This window comes from Triticum urartu, chromosome 5A (genome assembly GCF_056163025.1).
Source record: "Triticum urartu cultivar PI428250 chromosome 5A, HENAU_Tu73, whole genome shotgun sequence".
In the NCBI taxonomy this organism is placed as follows: Eukaryota; Viridiplantae; Streptophyta; class Magnoliopsida; order Poales; family Poaceae; genus Triticum; species Triticum urartu.
The window spans coordinates 467,736,921-467,759,209 of record NC_141877.1 but is presented as its reverse complement, the minus strand read 5'-3'; the positions used below and the strand labels follow the sequence as shown (position 1 = coordinate 467,759,209).

At 46.2% G+C, this 22,289-nt stretch overlaps 1 protein-coding gene across 1 annotated transcript in view; it reads left to right on the top strand.

Annotated features, from left to right (window-relative positions):
* Positions 1 to 1,701, top strand: part of LOC125509812 (uncharacterized) — a 3,243-nt gene extending 1,542 nt beyond the window's left edge. Inside the window, exons 5-6 of the mRNA XM_048674840.1 lie at positions 449 to 523; positions 1,375 to 1,701. Of these exons, the coding sequence (XP_048530797.1) occupies positions 449 to 523; positions 1,375 to 1,425 (126 nt within the window). The 3' untranslated portion in view covers positions 1,426 to 1,701. The remainder of the gene's footprint in view (positions 1 to 448; positions 524 to 1,374) is intronic.
* The last annotated feature ends 20,588 nt before the right edge of the window (positions 1,702 to 22,289 follow it).

Below are 22,289 nucleotides of genomic sequence, written 5' to 3'. Positions count from 1 at the left end.
ACAAATGTGACTGTTCCCTTGTTTCCTCTTCAAACAATTAGTATCCTGCCATCATAAACACATCAAGTGAATGAAGGGGGCCCTGACACTAAATTGTAGGTTCCTTCATAGCAGCAAATGCTCAGAGTAGCTTCCTTCGCAGTGCAAAATTTTAAGTTGATAGTACACAGTTGAGGAGAGCCCTTTACCATTAGATAAAAAATATAGTTTGTGTGGAACCCATCCTTATATTATAAAAGCTAAACAATATCCAGATTTTATGATATTTGTACATCCACAAGGCTTAGCCTGAGATCAGTATTGTCTCTGAATATTCGTAGGGAATAGTTTCAGTATTGCTTTTGTTTTAACATGTCAGTATTGCTTTGCATAATGCATAATGTTTTGTTCAAGCTTATGTACAGCAGTACAATCTCAAATTAACACGATTTGAATTGATGCCTTTCAGCAAGTACTAACAAAGGTGTTGGAAGAAGCTGGGTACACACAGGATTCCACTCTATCATTAGAAGATTTTGTAACGGTACAAAGCTAAACATTGCTTACCTTTCTTATCATAGCTGTAATGCGATGGCAAATTCATCTGAATTGAAAAAAGCATAGTTTTTGTGTTTAGATTCATCTGACTTCTATCATTTATGCCACTAGTTGTGTCCCACTACTCAGTTTTGCCACTAGAAGTTTAACCTGCTAAAAAATGCCATCACTCATTTAGGCGCTTGCTAAAAAATGCCACTAGACACCATTACTGTCAGCTCAAAGCCCGTATAACAGGTTATATGACCAAAATACCCATGGACCCGCGTTTCAGCTCTCCCTCTATCTCAGTATGATTAAGTGTGGGTCCCACTCGATCCCGGACATCGTTCTTATTTTCCTTTAATATTATTTGCCTGCTTACTCCTGAAAAGTGGGGCCAACACTTGTCTTGTGAGATAGATGGAGCTGACATGTGGGTCTAGGGGTATTTTGGTCATATAACATGGTCAACAGGTTTGGCCTGACAGAATGGTGTCTAATGACATTTTTGAGCGAACATCTAACAGAACAATGGCATTTTTTAGGTCTCTAATGGCATTTTTGAGCAAGCGTCTCAAAGAACGATGTCATTTTTGAGCAGTTGTAACTTCTAATGGCAAAACTGAGTAGTGGAACACAACTAGTGGCATAAATGGTTAAAAGCTTTTGTGGTAAGATTCATCTGAATTGAAGAAAAGCATAGCTTTTGCGGTTGTAGTATTATCCAGTGTGTCTACCAGTACTCATATGTAAACTATATTTACAGTTCTACGGCATTTCTTGATTGTATATTGCTCTTGTTCTGTACTGCTGATGGTGAAGCGAAACTAAACTACTATTGTGACGTGGTTCCAGATCATCGACCACCCTGGCCTGAAGATGGAGGTGGAAGTGCCCATCGACTAGTGAAGGGAGGATGCAGATTTCAGCAGATGAGGATGCAGCAAGCTCTCTGTCAGCTGAAAACAAGTGTCCATTGCCAATAGACCGCGCGACAGAATAGAATGGGATCTCACTGTTTTGAGTTCTTGTGTACCTGTCCGCATACATGCCCAAATGCAGTGCCAGTTTAGTCATTTTTTCTTTCTGTTTTCGAGGGGATTAATTAATGCAGTGTCAATGTAGAGTGGATCTTGTTACAGTTTCCAGACTTTGAAAACGTTCCAAACTTAAAATTGTTTATGGGGTTGCAGCTGTCCACTCCACGGGAGGCCAGTATTTATGCTGAAGATTATGATCTAATTCTTGGGTTCATGTGAACTACAGGTATTTGTAAGTTGGCGAAAATTCATATATAAAATTCTAAAAACTGTGAGAAAAATTGTGCATGACAAGCACCTTGTTCTTCCTCGGCTTGGAAAGAAGCCCACTTGTGAGCATGCCTAGTATACAAGAAATGAGCATTTATTTTGAGGGGTAAGAAATGAGCAAGTAAATCCTACTGGTCAATAGGTATGATGCCATGGATCCTATAGATGCTTAGAGAGTTTGTGATGCCCAGCGACACTTGGATGGGATTCTCCCAGGCCATATAAATAGTGACTTATTCTTTTGTCTGAGCCGAATTGTAAACTTGTTGCACCAGGGTCGTGCCGTGTTTGACTATTGTAGTCATGCTGGCGCAATATTTACCTTTTATATATCCTTTGATATAGAAAGCATTAATAGTGTCGGCATCCTGGAAACGGGGTCCCCAGACTTGTCTGCCTGCGGTCCATGGCGTGGCTCCGCCAGCGGCCTCATATGTCTCATCTTTATCAGCAAACACTCAAGACCCTTGCGAGGCGGACGACGCAAGGCCTCCTTGGGGCAGCCTCATCAGGCTGGCTCGCGAGGGGCGGAGAGATCAAGGCAAGGGGCACCTCGCGAGGTCCCTGTGACGCAAGCCATGACGACCAAGGTCAGGCGGGCGCCAACGCGCGCAGTGTGACGCAAGCCATGACGACCAAGGCCAGGCGGGCATCAGGCGAGCGCCAGCGCGCGCAGTGTCCTCGTTTCCTCTTTGGTGCTAAAGGGACAGATGCAGGCGAGGAGTCCCGAGGCATCAGGCAAAGGTTTCCATATCGGTGCAATAAGACCAAGACCAGCAGGACGGCAGGACGGAGGTCACCGTGGAGCCCAGGACGGCCTCACCACCAGAGCCTTTGGCAGGCGAAGACCACCTTTAGTCAGGATAATTTATACTAGTTGTCTCTCTTCAAATTTGGCCGTTGTGGCATCCCTTCCCGCCAGCATTTGGGAAGAGGACCAGGCCTCTATAAATAGGGCTAGCCATCACAGTAGGAAGGAGGATCCAAACTAATTTGAGGCCATTCAGATCGTCCTCATCCACATAAACTCACCAAGCACAAGAGCACCTCTCCTCAGGAGGTTGTTCTTCCCTTGTAACTGTTCATCCTCAGCCCAAGAGGCAGCCCACCACACCACACTGGAGTAGGGTATTACACCACATCGGTGGCCCGAACCAGTATAAATCTTGTGCCCCTTTGTTCTGCGAGTTCGACGCGCTTAGCTCTGAGATTGCGGTGAGAGCGTGAGCTAGGGGGAGAAATCTTCGTGCGCACCCCAGAGTTCGAACCTCAAGGGTTTTGCCGGAACTCGAAATCCGACATTTGGCGCGCCAGATAGGGTTGCGCCAAAGTCTCTCTTTCATCAGCAGACCCGCCAAGGCTCTGCAGCGCCGATGTCCGATGACCCGAGGGCCGACGCCGACCGCTGGGCAGCCTGGCCAGCCCGGGCGGCATCGTTCGCCCAACAAGACCTCAACTTCGCGCTCCAGGCGGCACGCGCACCGCCAAACGCCACGGGGCGCGGGCGGCGTGGTCAGACGCCTTCCACCCTTACTCCGCGACGCGCGCGGGCCGCCGCAAGGGCGTCAAGCTACGCCGCGGCGACGATGCCGCACTCCCGACGGGAACAAGCGAACATGAGGGCCGCGCTCACAGTGGCGCGGGAGGTGCTGCGATGCCGACTGATGGAGAGCGGCCGGGATGCATTGCTAGAGCGTGTTGCCGAGCTGTTGGATGCCGCAACCAGGGGTACGCCGCCTTTCTGCTCCTTGCTTACGCATCAGGCTGCGGCCGGATCGCATGGTGGGCCTCGTCGCGCCCTGCTACCTCTTGAGCACCGCGTTGGATTTTCTTGAAGAGGAAAGGATGATGCAACAAAGTATCATAAGTATTTCCCTCAGTTTTTGAGAATCAAAGTATCAATCCAGTAGGAGGCTACGCGCGAGTCCCTCGTACATGCACAAAGCAAATAACTCCTCGCAACCAATGCGATAAGGGGTTGTCAATCCCTTCATGGTCACTTACGAGAGTGAGATTTGATAAATATGATAAGATAATATTTTTGGTGTTTTTGTGATAAAGATGCAAAGATATTGAAAGATTAATATGATGAAGATAGACCCGGGGGCCATAGGTTTCACTAGTGGCTTCTCTCAAGAGCATAAGTATTTTACGGTGGGTGAACGAATTACTGTTGAGCAATTGACAGAATTGAGCATAGTTATGAGAATATCTAGGTATGATCATGTATATAGGCATCACGTCCGAGACAAGTAGACTGACTCCTGCCTGCATCTACTACTATTACTCCACTCATCGACCGCTATCCAGCATGCATCTAGAGTATTAAGTTCATGAAAACAGGGTAATACCTTAAGCAAGATGACATGATGTAGAGGGATAAATCATGCAATATGATAAAAACCCCATCTTGTTATCCTCGATGGCAACAATACAATACGTGCCTTGCTGCCCCTACTGTCACTGGGAAAGGACACCGCAAGATTGAACCCAAAGCTAAGCACTTCTCCCATTGCAAGAAAGATTAATCTAGTAGGCAAAACCAAACTGATAATTTGAAGAGACTTGCAAAGATAACCAATCATACATAAAAGAATTCAGAGAAGATTCATATATTATTCATAGATAATCTTGATCATAAACCCATAATTCATTGGTCTCAACGAACACACCGCAAAAAGAAGATTACATCGAATAGATCTCTAGAAGAGAGGGGGAGAACATTGTATTGAGATCTAAAAAGAGAGAAGAAGCCATCTAGCTAATAACTATGGACCCGAAGGTCTGAGGTAAACTACTCACACTTCATCGGAGGGGCTATGGTGTTGATGTAGAAGCCCTCCATGATGGATGCCCCCTCCGGCGGAGCTCCAGAACAGGCCCCAAGATGGGATCTCGTGGATACAGAAAGTTACGGCGGTGGAATTAGGGTTTTGGCTCTGTATCTGATTGTTTGGGGGTACGTAGGTATATACAGGAGGAAGGAGTACGTCGGTGGAGCAACAGGGGGCCCACGAGGGTGGAGGGCGCGCTTGGGGGGGGGGGGGTAGGCGCGCCCCCTACCTCGTGGCCTCCTCCTTTATTTCTTGACACAGGGTCCAAGTCTCCTGGATCATGTTCGGTGAGAAAATCACGTTCCCGAAGGTTTCATTCCGTTTGGACTCCGTTCGATATTCCTTTTCTTCGAAACCCTAAAATAGGCAAAAAAAACAGTAATTCTGGGCTGGGCCTCCGGTTAATATATTAGTCCCAAGAATAATATAAAAGTCGATAATAAAGCCCAATAATGTCCAAAACAGTAGATAATATAACATGGAGCAATCAAAAATTGTAGATACGTTGGAGATGTATGAAGCATCCCCAAGCTTAATTCCTGCTCGTCCTCGAGTAGGTAAATGATAAAAACAGAATTTTTGATGCGGAGTGCTACTTGGCATAATTTTAATGTAATTTCTCTTAATTGTGGTATGAATATTCAGATCCGAAAGATTCAAAATAAAAGTTCATATTGACATAAAAATAATAATACTTCAAGCATACTAACTAAGCAATTATGTCTTCTCAAAATAACATGGCCAAAGAAAGTTCATCCCTACAAAATCATATAGTTTAGTCATGCTCCATTTTCGTCACACAATAATGCTCTCATCATGCACAACCCCGATGACAAGCCAAGCAATTGTTTCATACTTTAGTAATCTCAAACCGATAAACTTTCACGCAATATATGAGCGCGAGCCATGGACATAGCACTATGGGTGGAATAGAATATGATGATGGGGGTTATGTGGAGAAGACAAAAAGGAGAAAGTCTCACATCAACGAGGCTAATCAATAGGCTATGGAGATGCCCATCGATTGATGTTAATGCAAGGAGTAGGGATTGCCATGCAACGGATGCACTAGAGCTATAAATGTATGAAAGCTCAACAAAAGAAACTAAGTGGGTGTGCATCCAACTTGCTTGCTCACGGGCACTTGAGGAGGCCCATTGTTGGAATATACAAGCCAAGTTCTATAAATGAAAAATTCCCACTAGTATATGAAAGTGACAAAACAAAAGACTCTCTATCATGAAGATTATGGTGCTACTTTGAAGCACAAGTGTGGCAAAGGATAGTAACATTGTCCCTTCTCTCTTTTTCTCTCCTTCTTTTGGGCTTCTCTTTTTATGGCCTTTCTCTCTTTTTTTATTCCTCACTTGGGACAATGCTCTATAAAATGATGATCATCACACTCCTATTTATTTACAACTCAATGATTACAACTCGATGCTAGAACAAAAGATGACTCTATATGAATGCCTCCGGCGGTGTACCGGGATATGCAATGAACCAAGAGTGACATGTATGAAAGAATTATGGACAGTGGCTTTGCCACAAATACTATGTCAACTACATGATCATGCTAAGCAAATATGACAATGATGAATGTGTCATGATAAACGGAATGGTGGAAAGTTGCATGGCAATATATCTCAGAATGGCTATGGAAATGCCATAATAGGTAGGTATGGTGGTGGTTGTTTTGAGGAAGATATAAGGAGGTTTATGTGTGAAAGAGCGTATCATATCACGGGGTTTGGATGCACCGCCGAAGTTTGCACCAACTCTCAATGTGAGAAAGGGCAATGCACGGTACCAAAGATGCTAGCAATGATGGAAGGGTGAGAGTGCGTATAATCCATGGACTCAACATTAGTCATAAAGAACTCACATACTTATTGCAAAAATCTACAAGTCATCAAAAGCCAAGCACTACGCGCATGCTCCTAGGGGGATAGATTGGTAGGAAAAGACCATCACTCGTCCCCGACCGCCACTCATAAGGAGGACAATCAAAGAACACCTCATGTTTCAAATTTGTTACATAACGTTTACCATACCTGCATGCTACGGGACTTGCAAACTTCAACACAAGCATTTCTCAAATTCACAACTACTCAACTAGCATGACTTTGTTATTATTACCTCCATATCTCAAAACAATCATCAAGCATCAAACTTCTCTTAGTATTCAAAACACTCATAAGAATTTTTTTACTAATCTTGAATACCTAGCATATTAGGATTATTTAAGCAAATTACCATGCTATTTAAGACTCTCAAAATAATCTAAGTGAAGCATGAGAGATCAATAGTTTCTATAAAACAAATCCACCACCGTGCTCTAAAAGATATAAGTGAAGTACTAGAGCAAAACTATATAACTCAAAAGATATAAGTGAAGCACATAGAGTATTCTAACAAATCCCAAATCATGTATGGCTCTCTCAAAAGGTGTGTACAACAAGGATGATTGTGGTAAACTAAAAAGCAAAGACTCAAATCATCCAAGACGCTCCAAGAAAAACACATATCATGTGGTGAATAAAAATATAGCTCCAAGTAAGGTTACCGATAGAAGTAGACGAAAGAGGGGATGCCTTCCGGGGCATCCCCAAGCTTTCGCTTTTAGGTGTCCTTAGATTATCTTGGGGGTGCCATGGGCATCCCCAAGCTTATGCTCTTGCCACTCCTTGTTCCATAATCCATCAAATCTTTACCCAAAACTTGAAAATTTCACAACACAAAACTTAAAGTAGAAAATCTCGTGAGCTCCGTTAGCGAAAGAAAACAAAAGACCACTTCAAGGTACTGTAATGAACTCATTCTTTATTTATATTGGTGTTAAACCTAATGTATTCCAACTTCTCTATGGTTTATAAACTATTTTACTAGCCATAGATTCATCAAAATAAGCAAACAACACATGAAAAACAGAATCTGTCAAAAACAGAACAGTCTGTAGTAATCTGTAGCTAGCGCAAGATCTGGAACCCCAAAAATTCTAAAATAAATTGCTGGACGTGAGGAATTTATCTATTAATCATCTTCAAAAAGAATTAACTAAATAGCACTTTCAAAATAAAATGTCAGCAGTTCGCGTGAGCGCTAAAGTTTCTGTTTTTTACAGCAAGATATCAAGACTTTCCCCAAGTCTTCCCAACGGTTCTACTTGGTACAAACACTAATTAAACACAAAAAACACAACAAAAAAGTGGCTAGGTAAATTATTTATTACTAAACAGGAGAAATAATCAAGGAATAAAAATAAAATTGGGTTGCCTCCCAACAAGCGCTATCGTTTAACACCCCTAGCTAGGCATAAAAAAGCAAGGATAGATCTAGGTATTGCCATCTTTGGTAGGCAGTTCTTCAATGAGGCATCTACCATTCTTAGGAATTTCTTTCTTTTTATTGATTATTAAACTTTTAGGCTCAAGATCGAAAAATTCATTTGTAACAAATGGTTCCTTAATGATAGCAAAAAGATTAGGATGAATACTTATAGATTTGAGATCCGCAGTTTCCTTACTAGAAGATTCACCCTTATTTTTAGGAACATACATAAGCTTGACAATTTTAGTGGAAGGACTTGGAGTATTCTTTATGGAAGAAAAGGTGGTTCCCAAGTTGGTAATAATACCCTCAAGTTTATCGATTCTAGTGGAATCCTGATTTATTTTCTCATTAACTATAGGTTCCTTTTCTTTAATATTTTTCAAAGTGACTCCTACTTTAGATCCATATTGAGTGATTTGGTTGTGGATATTTTTATCCAAATTTTCAATTAACTCTACAGTAGCAACCTTATTCTCAATAATTCAAGTCTTTGCATTACATGCTCCAAAGTTAACGTAGTTCCATTAACCAAAAGAGGTGGTGAGCCAAACAAATCTATCATAGCGTTATAAGAATCAAAAGTATGTCTACCCAAGAAGTTCCCTCCGGTAATGGTATCAAGGATATATTTGTACCAAGGAGTAGCACCTACATAAAAATTGCAAAGAATAATGGAAGTAGATTGCTTCCTGGTAGATCTATTTTGAGCATTACAAATTCTATACCAAACGTCTTTTAGACTTTCTCCCTCCCTTTGCTTAAACTTTAGAACTTCATTCTCAGGAGACAACGGAGAAGATAGAGGGCTTGCCATAACGACAAGCAAACGGAAAAGAGGCGAATAGAGAAAGAGAGGGAGGATAGAGAGAGAGAGAGAGAGGGCGAATAAAACGGTAAGGGTGAAGTGTTGGAGAGGAAAACGAGAGGCAAATAGCAAATAATGTAATGCGGGAGATAAGGGTTGTGATGGGTACTTGGTATGTTGACTTTTGCGTAGACTCCCCGGCAACGTCGCCAGAAATCTTCTTGCTACCTCTTGAGCACTGCGTTGGATTTCCTTGAAGAGGAAAGGATGATGCAGGAAAGTAGCGTAAGTATTTCCCTTAGTTTTTGAGAACCAGGGTATCAATCCAGTAGGAGGCTACGCGCGAGTCCCTCGTACCTGCACAAAGCAAATAACTCCTCGCAACCAACGCGATAAGGGGTCGTCAATCCCTTCACGCTCACTTACGAGAGTGAGATCTGATAGATATGATAAGATAATATTTTTGGTGTTTTTGTGATAAAGATGCAAAGCAAAATAAAAGCAAAGTAAAAAAGCAAAGGAAATAACTAAGTATTGGAAGATTAATATGATGAAGATAGACCCCGGGGCCATAGGTTTCACTAGTGGCTTCTCTCAAGAGCATAAGTATTTTACGGTGGGTGAACAAATTACTGTTGAGCAATTGACAGAATTGAGCATAGTTATGAGAATATCCAGGTATGATCATGTATATAGGCATCACGTCCGAGACAAGTAGACCGACTCCTGCCTGCATCTACTACTATTAATCCACTCATCGACCGCTATCCAACATGCATCTAGAGTATTAAGTTCATGAAAATAGAGTAACGCCTTAAGCAAGATGACATGATGTAGAGGGATAAATTCATGCAATATGATAAAACCCCCATCTTGTTATCCTAGATGGCAACAGTACAATACGTGCCTTGCCCCTACTATCATTGGGAAAGGACACCGCAAGATTGAACCCAAAGCTAAGCACTTCTCCCATTGCAAGAAAGATCAATCTAGTAGACCAAACCAAACTGATAATTCGAAAAGACTTGCAAAGATAACCAATCATACATAAAAGAATTCAGAGAAGATTCAAATATTGTTCATAGATAATCTTGATCATAAACCCACAATTCATCGGTCTCAACAAACACACCGCAAAAATAAGATTACATCGAATAGCTAGATCTCCACAAGAGAGGGGGAGAACATTGTATTGAGATCCAAAAAGAGAGAATAAGACATCTAGCTAATAACTATGGACCCAAAGGCTAAGGTAAACTACTCACACTTCATCGAAGGGGCTATGGTGTTGATGTAGAAGCCCTCCGTGATGGATGCCCCCTCCGGCGGAGCTCCGGAATAGGCCCCAAGATGGGATCTCATGGATACAGAAAGTTACGGCGGTGGAATTAGGGTTTTGGCTCCGTATCTGATCGTTTGGGGGTACGTAGGTATATATAGGAGGAAGGAGTACGTCGGTGGAGCAACAGGGGGCCCACGAGGGTGGAGGGCGCGCCTGGGGGGGGGGGGGGGTAGGCGCGCCCCCCCTACCTCGTGGCCTCCTCCTTTATTTCTTGACGCAGGGTCCAAGTCTCATGGATCATATTCGGTGAGAAAATCACGTTCCCGAAGGTTTCATTCCGTTTGGACTCTGTTTGATATTCCTTTTCTTCGAAACCCTAAAATAGGCAAAAAAACAACAATTCTGTGCTGGGCCTCCGGTTAATAGGTTAGTCCCAAAAATAATATAAAAGTGGATAATAAAGCCCAATAATGTCCAAAACAGTAGATAATATAGCATGGAGCAATAAAAAATTATAGATACGTTGGAGACGTATCACGCTCGCGCGCCCCCGGGCGCACCAGGAGGTTACGTCGGCGTCGGCGCAACCAGCAGCGTCGGACACCCAACCGCACATGTGCCTTCCCCAATGGGCGCAGACATAAGCATCACCACCCACGGTCCCGGTAGGATGCCGCCCTACCATCCTGGCGCGCCGAGCCAAGCGACATGGAGCGTGGGGCACCTCAGCGAGGTTTCCGAGGCAACGACTCCGGAGGCCTATGTGCCCCGCTTGATGGATGAGGAGCACACACCGGAAGATGACCCTGACTCGTTCCTCGAGCCGGGTTGGGAAGAGGAGACGCTGGAAGCTGAGGCTTTCCAGAAGCCACCCGGGAGCCTCGCCGACCACGCAGGCGACAACAGCTACAAGGTACCACTAATCTCTCAGGAGCAGGCTTACACTAACCATGGGTCGCAAGTGAATCAGGTCACAGTGGTGGATGATGACCCTAGCACGGCAGCCCCCCTTCCACCAGGGGAAGCGCATTGGGGGCTGCGGGGGAGGAGCTGGGAGCAAGGCCCCTCCCCGCATTGCATGGAGCAAGGCGTCGCCCGGAGGTAGGTCCTCTACCGGGGAGGCACTAGCGAGCCTTCCCCCCGACAAAGGGCCCGTGGTCGCCGAGGGCACCACTAGCGTCCCCTTTGCCCCTTGGCATCGTCCTGGTTTCCGGACGCCCCAACAGTGGTCGAGGGCGGCGCAAGGCGGGGCCCTCGTCTGGCGATATGAAGCAAGGCTCACGCCTGTGAAGGACTCCGCTCATGACACTCTCACGTAATAATGAGTGGGGCTGTACACACCCTGGAGTCTCCGGAGTGCCGCCCTCGGGCCTCGAGGGATCCCACCCACGTCCTAGTGAAAGCACTTAACTCCGCGCTGGTGGGAAGACAAGAAGACTAGCTAGGTGCCGGACGCGGCCATTTGCTTTTGACCTCTTTTCTGTAGCTCAGACTTGCAACTTTTGATCTTGAATTTGAAGTTGCATTTCCATTGGCAATCATGGGGGGCCTCCTTTCTCATTCGTGTTGATTTCGTGAGTTTCTGTATTCGTGTTTTGTTTGAGGTTCGCGTCCGCTACCTCCCCCCTTCCGAGCACCTCGCGAGCGGGGGCTGTCAGCGGCGTACACGCACTATGCGCACACCTTGCCATTACTGGCGCTCGCTTCTCGCGAGACCCTCTTGGGTGGACCAGCGAACCTCTCAGGAAACCAAGACCTCGCGAGCTCGTGAGGGGCTCCTCTCAGAAGGAATGCACGTCCACAGCTGCCAAATTAGTTTGAAGCCCGGCTAAACCAAAGTAAGTTACGACATCAAGCCCGCAAGGGGAGTCGCGAGCACCCAAAAGCGTGCTTTAAGCCTAGCCTAAGGAATGAACTGGTAGTCTATTTACATGAGGGGCTTCCCCTCTCCAAAATGCTCTTACATTGTGAGGGGCCGTACCCAAGCTTTTGCACGCAGGTTCAAAATAAAGGAGCGAGGGCTCAGCCGGACATATCGCTCGCCTCGTCTCCCGAATCGCTTTCGGACAGGCTGCTGGTGCCGTCGCTGTCGCTGTCTTCACCGCCATCAACCATGCCGGCATCAACCATGTCGCCATCATCCGCCACGACCACCACCACGTCGTCATCAGAAGCAAATGCCCTAACTAGAGCGTCCACATTGTCGTCCACCCAGTGCGCTAGGTGATACGTCTCCAACGTATCTATAATTTTTGATTGTTCCATGCTATTATATATTCTGTGTTGGATGTTTAATGGGCTTATTTATACACTTTTATATTATTTTTGGGACTAACCTATTAACTGGAGGCCCAGCCCAAATTGATGTTTTTTTGCCTATTTCAGTGTTTCGCAGAAAAATAATATCAAACAGAGTCCAAACGGAATGAAACCTTCGGAAGCGTGATTTTTGGAACAAACGTGATCCAGAGGACTTGGAGTGAACGTCAAGCAATCAACGAGGAGGCCACGAGGCAGGGGGCGCGCCTACCCCCTGGGCGCACCCTCCACCCTCGTGGGCACCTCGTGGCTCCACCGACCTACTTCTTCCTCCTATATATACCTACGTACCCTGAAAACATCAGAGGGCAGGAGTCCTACTAGATTGATCTTTCTTGCAATGGGAGAAGTGCTTAGCTTTGGGTTTAATCTTGCGGTGCTCGATCCCAGTGACAGTAGGGGAAATGACACGTATTGTATTGTTGCCATTGAGGATAAAAAGATGTGGTTTATATCATATTGCATGAGTTTATCCCTCTACATCATGTCATCTTGCTTAAAGCGTTACTCTGTTCTTATGAACTTAATACTCTAGATGCATACTGGATAGCGGTCGATGTGTGGAGTAATAGTAGTAGATGCAGGCAGGAGTCGGTCTACTTGTCACGGACGTGATGCCTATATACATGATCATACCTAGATATTCTCATAACTATGCTCAATTCTATCAATTGCTCGACAGTAATTTGTTTACCCACCGTAATACTTATGCTATCTTGAGAGAAGCCACTAGTGAAACCTATGGCTCCCGGGTCTATTTTCCATCATACAAGTTTCCAATCTATTTTATTTTGCAATCTTTACTTTCAATCTATATCATAAAAATACCAAAAATATTGATCTTATTATTATTATCTCTATCAGATATCACTCTTGCAAGTGGCCGTGAAGGCATTGACAACCCCTTTATCGCGTTGTTGCGAGGTTCTTATTTGTTTGTGTAGGTACGAGGTGACTCGCGTGTCATCTCCTACTGGATTGATACCTTGGTTCTCAAAAACTGAGGGAAATACTTACACTGCTTGGCTGCATCACCCTTTCCTCTTCAAGGGAAAACCAGCGCATGATCAAGAGGTAGCACCAGGTTGCCCCGGATGACCTCAGACACTGGGGCAATGGCGGCGGCAAAATCAAAGTCTGGATTGGTGTTCAGGAGATGGCTGAAGACGCGGGAGAATGCGTGCCCGAGAAGGCCTTGGCTCTTTTTGTCCACAAGCTCGCGAGCCCTCTCAGCACGGCTCTCTAGGAGCGTCACAACATCAGTGAAGAAGCGAAGATGGCTGGCGTAATCCTCAGTGTGGGGATGAGAGGCATGCTCATCGTAGATGGTAACAAGCGCCTGGTTGGCCTTCGTCCTGAGGTCCCGAAGCATGGGAGCATGCTCACGCAGTAGCGTCTGCCGGCGAAGTGCCTCCTCCCTGCTTTGCTGCGCAAAGGACTCGGCGCTGGCAACCCGCTGCTGAAGAGAGAGCAGCTCGGCACGGGCGGAGGCCAGCTCGGCCTGCACCAAAATCAGGGCGGCTGCGGCGGCTTTCTCGCGCTCTTCCGCCTCAGCCAGCCCTGACCTGAGGGCTGCGGTTCTGCCCACACCTTCGGCTTCCATGAGCTTCAGCTTCAGGTCATACATGCCAGCAAGATCCACGCGAGCCTCGACCACCCTGCGGTCGACCTCCTCCTGGGCCCTGGCCTCACGCGCGCCGACAACATCCTCAGCTTGGGCGACTTGGTGCTCCCTCGCCTCCAACCACTCAAGCTTAAGGCTACGCTCCGTGGCCTCCAGCAACAGAGCTTCCTCGCGCCTCAAGATCTCCTCCTCGTTGGACGGAGCGCCCTTCATCGACGCCAGGGCAACTCTGCGCGCCTCCACCTACTGCTCCAGGGAGGCGTTCAAGGCCTGGAGCTCTCGCCTGCGCTCCTCGGCGGCTGCGCGGCGATTGTCCGCCTCCCTGGCCTCCTCCAAGGCCCGGGCTGTTGGGGAACGTTGCAGAAAACAAAATTTTTCCTACGGTTTCACCAAGATCCATCTATGAGTTCATCTAGCAACGAGTGATCGGATGCATCTACATACCTTTGTAGATCGCGAGCGGAAGCGTTCAAAGAACGGGGATGAGGTAGTCGAACACGACGTGATCCAAATCACCGGAGATCCTAGCACCGAACGGACGGCACCTCCGCGTTCAACACACGTACGGTTAGCGTAACGTCTCCTTCTTCTTGATCTAGCAAGAGGGAAGGAGAGGTTGAGGAAGATGGATCCAGCAGCAGCACGACGGCGTGGTGGTGGTGGAGCTGCAGTACTCCGTCAGGGCTTCGCCAAGCTCTATGGAGGAGGAGGAGGTGTTGGAGAGGGAGAAGGAGGCAACCAAAGGCGTGGATGAAAAGCCCTCCTTCCCCCACTATATATAGGAGGGCCAAGGGGGGGGCGCCGGCCCTAGGAGATCCAATCTCCTAGGGGGCGGCGGCCAAGGGAGGTTTCCCTCCCCCCAAGGCACCTAGGAGGTGCCTTCCACTACTAGGACTCTTCCCTTTTGTGAACCCTAGGTGCATGGGCCTCTAGGGGCTGGTGCCCTTGGCCCATGTAGGCCAAGGCACACCCCCTACAGCCCATGTGGCCCCCCGGGGCAGGTGGCCCCACCCGGTGGACCCCCGGGACCCTTCCGGTGGTCCCGGTACAATACCGATAACCCCGAAACTTGTCCCGATGGCCGAAATAGCACTTCCTATATATAATTCTTTACCTCCGGACCATTCCAGAACTCCTCTTGACGTCCGAGATCTCATCCGGGACTCCGAACAACATTCGGGTTACTGCATATACATATCCCTACAACCCTAGCGTCACCGAACCTTAAGTGTGTAGACCCTACGGGTTCGGGAGACATGCAGACATGACCGAGATCGCTCTCCGGTCAATAACCAACAGCGGGATCTGGATACCCATGTTGGCTCCCACATGCTCCTCGATGATCTCATCAGGTGAACCACGATGTCGAGGATTCAAGCAACCCCGTATACAATTCCCTTTGTCAATCGGTATGTTACTTGCCCGAGATTCGATCGTCGGTATCCCCATACCTCGTTCAATCTCGTTACTGGCAAGTCACTTTACTCGTACCGTAATGCATGATCCCGTGACCAGACACTTGGTCACTTGGAGCTCATAATGATGATGCATTACCGAGTGGGCCCAGTGATACCTCTCCGTCATACGGAGTGACAAATCCTAGTCTTGATCCGTGTCAACCCAACAGACACTTTCAGAGATACCCGTAGTCTACCTTTATAGTCACCCAGTTACGTTGTGACGTTTGGTATACCCAAAGCACTCCTACGGTATCCGGGAGTTACACGATCTCATGGTCTAAGGAAAAGATACTTGACATTGGAAAACTCTAGCAAACGAACTATACGATCTTATGCTATGTTTACGATTGGGTCTTGTCCATCACATCATTATCCTAATGATGTGATCTCGTTATCAATGACATCCAATGTCCATAGTCAGGAAACCATGACTATCTGTTGATCAACGAGCTAGTCAACTAGAGGCTTACTAGGGACATGTTGGTGTCTATTATTCACACATGTATTACGATTTCTGGATAATACAATTATAGCATGAATAAAGACAATTATCATGAACAAGGAAATATAATAATAATGCTTTTATTATTGCCTCTAGGGCATATTTCCAACAGTCTCCCACTTGCACTAGAGTCAATAATCTAGTTACAATGTGATGAATCGAACACCCATGGAATTCTGGTGTTGATCATGTTTTGCTCTAGGGAGAGGTTTAGTCAACGGATCCGCTACATTCAGGTCCATATGTACTTTACAAATCTCTGTCTCCATCTTGAACATTTTCACGAATGGAGTTGAAGCGACGCTTGATGTGCCTTGTCTTCTTGTGAAACCTGGGCTCCTTGGCAAGAGCAATAGCTCCAGTGTTGTCACAGAAGAGCTTGATCGGCCCGACGCATTGGGTATGACTCCTAGGTCGGTGATGAACTCCTTCACCCAAATTGCTTCATGCGCTGCCTCCGAGGCTGCCATGTACTCCGCTTCACATGTAGATCCCGCCACGACGCTCTGCTTGCAACTGCACCAGCTTACTGCCCCACCATTCAAAATATACACGTATCCGGTTTGTGACTTAGAGTCATCCAGATCTGTGTCGAAGCTAGCGTCGACGTAACCTTTTACGACGAGCTCTTCGTCACCTCCATAAACGAGAAACATTTCCTTAGTCCTTTTCAGGTACTTCAGGATATTCTTGACCGCTGTCCAGTGTTCCTTGCCGGGATTACTTTGGTACCTTCCTACCAAACTTACGTCAAGGTTTACATCAGGTCTGGTACACAGCATGGCATACATAATAGAACCTATGGCTGAGGCATAGGGGATGACACTCATCTCTTCTATATCTTCTACCGTGGTCGGACATTGAGCTGAGCTCAATTTCACACCTTGCAGCACAGGCAAGAACCCCTTCTTAGACTGATCCATATTGAACTTCTTCAATATCTTATCAAGGTATGTGCTTTGTGAAAGACCTATGAGGCGTCTCGATCTATCTCTATAGATCTTGATTCCTAATATATAAGCAGCTTCTCCAAGGTCCTTCATCGAAAAACTCTTATTCAAGTAGGTCTTTATGCTGTCCAAGAGTTCTATATCATTTCCCATCAAAAGTATGTCATCTACATATAATATGAGAAATGCTACAGAGCTCCCACTCACTTTCTTGTAAACGCAGGCTTCTCCATAAGTCTGCGTAAACCCAAACGCTTTGATCATCTCATCAAAGCGAATGTTCCAACTTCGAGATGCTTGCACTAGCCCATAAATCGAGCGTTGGAGCTTGCACACCTTGTTAGCATTCTTAGGATCGACAAAACCTTCCGGTTGCATCATATACAATTCTTCCTTAAGGAAACCATTAAGGAATGCCGTTTTGACGTCCATTTGCCATATTTCATAATCATAGAATGCGGCAATCGCTAACATGATTCGGACGGACTTTAGCTTCGCTACCGGTGAGAAAGTCTCATCGTAGTCAACCCCTTGAACTTGTCGATAACCCTTAGCGACAAGCCGAGCTTTATAGATGGTCACATTACCATCCGCGTCTGTCTTCTTAAAGATCCATTTATTTTCTATGGCTCGCCGCTCAACGGGCAAGTCTGTCAAAGTCCATACTTCGTTTTCATACATGGATCCTATCTCGGATTTCATGGCTTCTAGCCATTTGTCGGAATCCGGGCCCGCCATCGCTTCTTCATAGTTCGAAGGTTCACCGTTGTCTAACAACATGATTTCCAAGACAGGGTTGTCGGACCACTCTGGTGCGGAACGTGTCCTTGTGGACCTTCGAATTTCAGTAGGAGCTTGATCAGAAGTATCTTGATCATCATCATTAACTTCCTCTCTAGTCGGTGCAGGCACCTCAGGAACATTTTCTTGAGTTGTGCCATTTTCCGGTTCAAGAGGTAATACTTCATCAAGTTCTACTTTCCTCCCACTTACTTCTTTCGAGAGAAACTCCTTCTCTAGAAAGGATCCATTCTTGGCAACAAAGATCTTGCCTTCGGATCTGAGGTAGAAGGTATACCCAACAGTTTCTTTAGGGTATCCTATGAAGACGCATTTTTCCGACTTGGGTTCGAGCTTTTCAGGTTGAAGTTTCTTGACATAAGCATCGCATCCCCAAACTTTCAGAAACGACAGCTTAGGTTTCTTCCCAAACCATAATTCAAACGGTGTCGTCTCAACGGATTTCAACGGAGCCCTATTTAAAGTGAATGCGGCAGTCTCTAAAGCATAGCCCCAAAAAGATAGCGGTAAATCAGTAAGAGACATCATAGATCGCACCATATCTAATAGAGTGCGGTTACGACGTTCGGACACACCATTACGCTGAGGTGTTCCAGTCGGCGTGAGTTGTGAAACTATTCCACATTTTCTTAAGTGTGTGCCAAATTCGTGACTCAAGTATTCTCCTCCATGATCTGATCGTAGAAACTTGATTTTCCTGTCACGTTGATTCTCAACCTCACTCTGAAATTCCTTGAACTTTTCAAAGGTTTCAGACTTGTGTTTCATTAAGTAGACATACCCAAATCTGCTTAAATCATCAGTGAGGGTGAGAACATAACGATAGCCACCGCGAGCCTCAACACTCATTGGACCGCACACATCAGTATGTATGATTTCCAATAAGTTGGTTGCTCGCTCCGTTGTTCCTGAGAACGGAGTCTTGGTCATCTTACCCATGAGGCATGGTTCGCATGTGTCAAATGATTCGTAATCAAGAGACTCTAAAAGTCCATCCGCATGGAGCTTCTTCATGCGTTTGACACCTATGTGACCAAGGCGGCAGTGCCACAAGTATGTGGGACTATCATTATCAACTTTACATCTTTTGGTACTCACACTATGAATATGTGTAGCATTGCGCTCGAGATTCATTAAGAATAAACCATTCACCATAGGATCATGACCATAAAACATATCTCTCATATAAATAGAACAACCATTATTCTCGGATTTAAATGAGTAGCCATCTCGAATTAGACGAGATCCCGATACAATGTTCATGCTCAAAGCTGGCACTAAATAACAATTATTAAGGTTTAAAACTAACCCCGAAGGTAAATGTAGAGGTAGCGTGCCGACGGCGATCACATTGACCTTGGAACCATTCCCGACGCGCATCGTCACCTCGTCCTTTGCCAGTCTCCGCTTATTCCGCAGCCCCTGCTTTGAGTTACAAATGTGAGCAACTGCACCGGTATCAAATACCCAGGAGCTACTACGGGTACTAGTAAGGTACACATCAATTACATGTATATCATATATACCTTTTGTTTTGCCGGCCTTCTTGTCCGCTAAGTATTTGGGGCAGTTCCGCTTCCAGTGACCACTTCCCTTGCAATAAAAGCACTCAGTCTCGGGCTTGGGTCCATTCTTTGGCTTCTTCCCGGCAGCTTGCTTGCCGGGCGCGGCAACTCCCTTGCCGTCCTTCTTGAAGTTCTTTTTACCTTTGCCCTTCTTGAACTTAGTGGTTTTATTGACCATCAACACTTGATGTTCCTTCTTGACTTCTACCTCTGCTGATTTCAGCATAGCAAATACTTCAGGAATGGTCTTTTCCATCCCCTGCATATTGAAGTTCATCACAAAGCTCTTGTAGCTCGGTGGAAGCGACTGGAGGATTCTGTCAATGACCGCATCATCCGGGAGATTAACTCCCAGCTGAGTCAAGCGGTTATGTAACCCGGACATAGTGAGTATGTGCTCACTGACAGAACTATTTTCCTCCATCTTACAGCTAAAGAATTTGTCGGAGACTTCATATCTCTCGACCCGGGCATGAGCTTGGAAAACCATTTTCAGCTCTTCGAACATCTCATATGCTCCATGTCTCTCAAAACGCTTTTGGAGCCCCGGCTCTAAGCTGTAAAGCATGCCGCACTGAACGAGGGAGTAGCCATCAGTACGTGCCTGCCAAGCGTTCATAACGTCTTGTTCTGCAGGGAGAACAGGTGCGTCACCCAGCGGTGCTTGTAGGACATAATCTTTCTTGGCAGCTATGAGGATGATCCTCAGGTTCCGGACCCAGTCCGTGTAGTTGCTACCATCGTCTTTCAGCTTGGTTTTCTCTAGGAACGCGTTGAAGTTTAGGACTACGTTGGCCATTTGATCTACAAGACATATTGCAAAGATTTTTTAGACTAAGTTCATGATAATAAAGTTCATCTAATGAACTCCCACTTAGATAGACATCCCTCTGCTAGTCATCTAAGTATAACATGATCCGAGTCAACTAGGCCGTGTCCGATCATCACGTGAGACGGACTAGTCAACGTCGGTGAACATCTTCATGTTGATCGTATCTTCTATACGACTCATGCTCGACCTTTCGGTCTTCTGTGTTCCGAGGCCATGTCTATACACATGCTAGGCTCGTCAAGTCAACCTAAGTGTTTGCATGTGTAAATCTGTCTTACACCCGTTGTATGTGAACGTTTGAATCAAACACCCGATCATCACGTGGTGCATTGAAACAACGAACTGTCGCAACGGTGCACAGTTAGGGGGAACACTTTCTTGAAATTATTATGAGGGATCATCTTATTTACTACCGTCGTTCTAAGTAAACAAGATGCAAAACATGATAAACATCACATGCAATCAAATAATAATAGTGACATGATATGGCCAATATCACATAGCTCCTTTGATCTCCATCTTGGGGATCCATGATCATCTTGTCACCGGCATGACACCATGATCTCCATCATCATGATCTCCATCATTGTGTCTCCATGAAGTTGCTCGCCAACTATTACTTCTACTACTATGGCTAACGCGTTTAGCAATAAAGTAAAGTAATTTACATGGCGTTTCTCAATGACACGCAGGTCATACAAAAAATAAAGACAACTCCTATGGCTCCTGCCGGTTGTCATACTCATCGACATGCAAGTCATGATTCCTATTACAATAGCATGAACAACTCATACATCACATATATATCATTCATCATTCATCACAACTTTGGCCATATCATATCACAAAGCACTTGCTGCAAAAACAAGTTAGACGTCCTCTAATTGTTGTTGCAAGTTTTTCGTGGCTGAAGTGGGGTTCTAGCAAGAACGTTTTCTTACCTACGTGAAAGCCACAACGTGATTTGTCAACTTCTATTTACCCTTCATAAGGACCCTTTTCATCGAATCCGCACCAACTAAAGTAGGAGAGACAGACATCCGCCAGCCACCTTATGCAACTAGTGCATGTTAGTCGGTGGAACCGGTCTCACGTAAGCGTACGTGTAAGGTTGGTCCGGGCCGCTTCATCCCACAATACCGTTGAAGCAAGATAAGACTAGTAACGGCAAGAAAGTTGACAACATCTACGCCCACAACAAATTATGTTCTACTCGCGCAAGAGAACTACGCATAGACCTAGCTCATGATGCCACTGTTGGGGAACGTTGCAGAAAACAAAATTTTTCCTATGGTTTCACCAAGATCCATCTATGAGTTCATCTAGCAATGAGTGATCGGATGCATCTACATACCTTTGTAGATCGCGATCGGAAGCGTTCAAAGAACGGGGATGAGGTAGTCGAACACGACGTGATCCAAATCACCGGAGATCCTAGCACCGAATGGACGGCACCTCCGCGTTCAACACACGTACGGTCAGCGTAATGTCTCCTTCTTCTTGATCCAGCAAGAGGGAAGGAGAGGTTGAGGAAGATGGCTCCAGCAGCAGCACGACGGCGTGGTGGTGGTGGAGCTGCAGTACTCCGTCAGGGCTTCGCCAAGCTCTATGGAGGAGGAGGAGGTGTTGGAGAGGGAGAAGGAGGCAACCAAAGGCGTGGATGAAAAGCCCTCCTTCCCCCACTATATATAGGAGGGCCAAGGGGGGGCGACGGCCCTAGGAGATCCAATCTCCTAGGGGGCGGCGGCCAAGGGAGGTTTCCCTCCCCCCCAAAGGCACCTAGGAGGTGCCTTCCACTAGTGGGACTCTTCCCTTTTGTGAACCCTAAGCGCATGGGCCTCTTGGGGCTGGTGCCCTTGGCCCATGTAGGCCAAGACGCACCCCCTACAGCCCATGTGGCCCCCCAGGGCAGGTGGCCCCACCCGGTGGACCCCCGGGACCCTTCCGGTGGTCCCGGTACAATACCGATAACCCCGAAACTTGTCCCGATGGCCGAAATAGCACTTCCTATATATAATTCTTTACCTCCGGACCATTCCGGAACTCCTCGTGACGTCCGGGATCTCATCCGGGACTCCAAACAACATTCGGGTTACTGCATATACATATCCCTACAACCCTAGCGTCACCGAACCTTAAGTGTGTAGACCCTACGG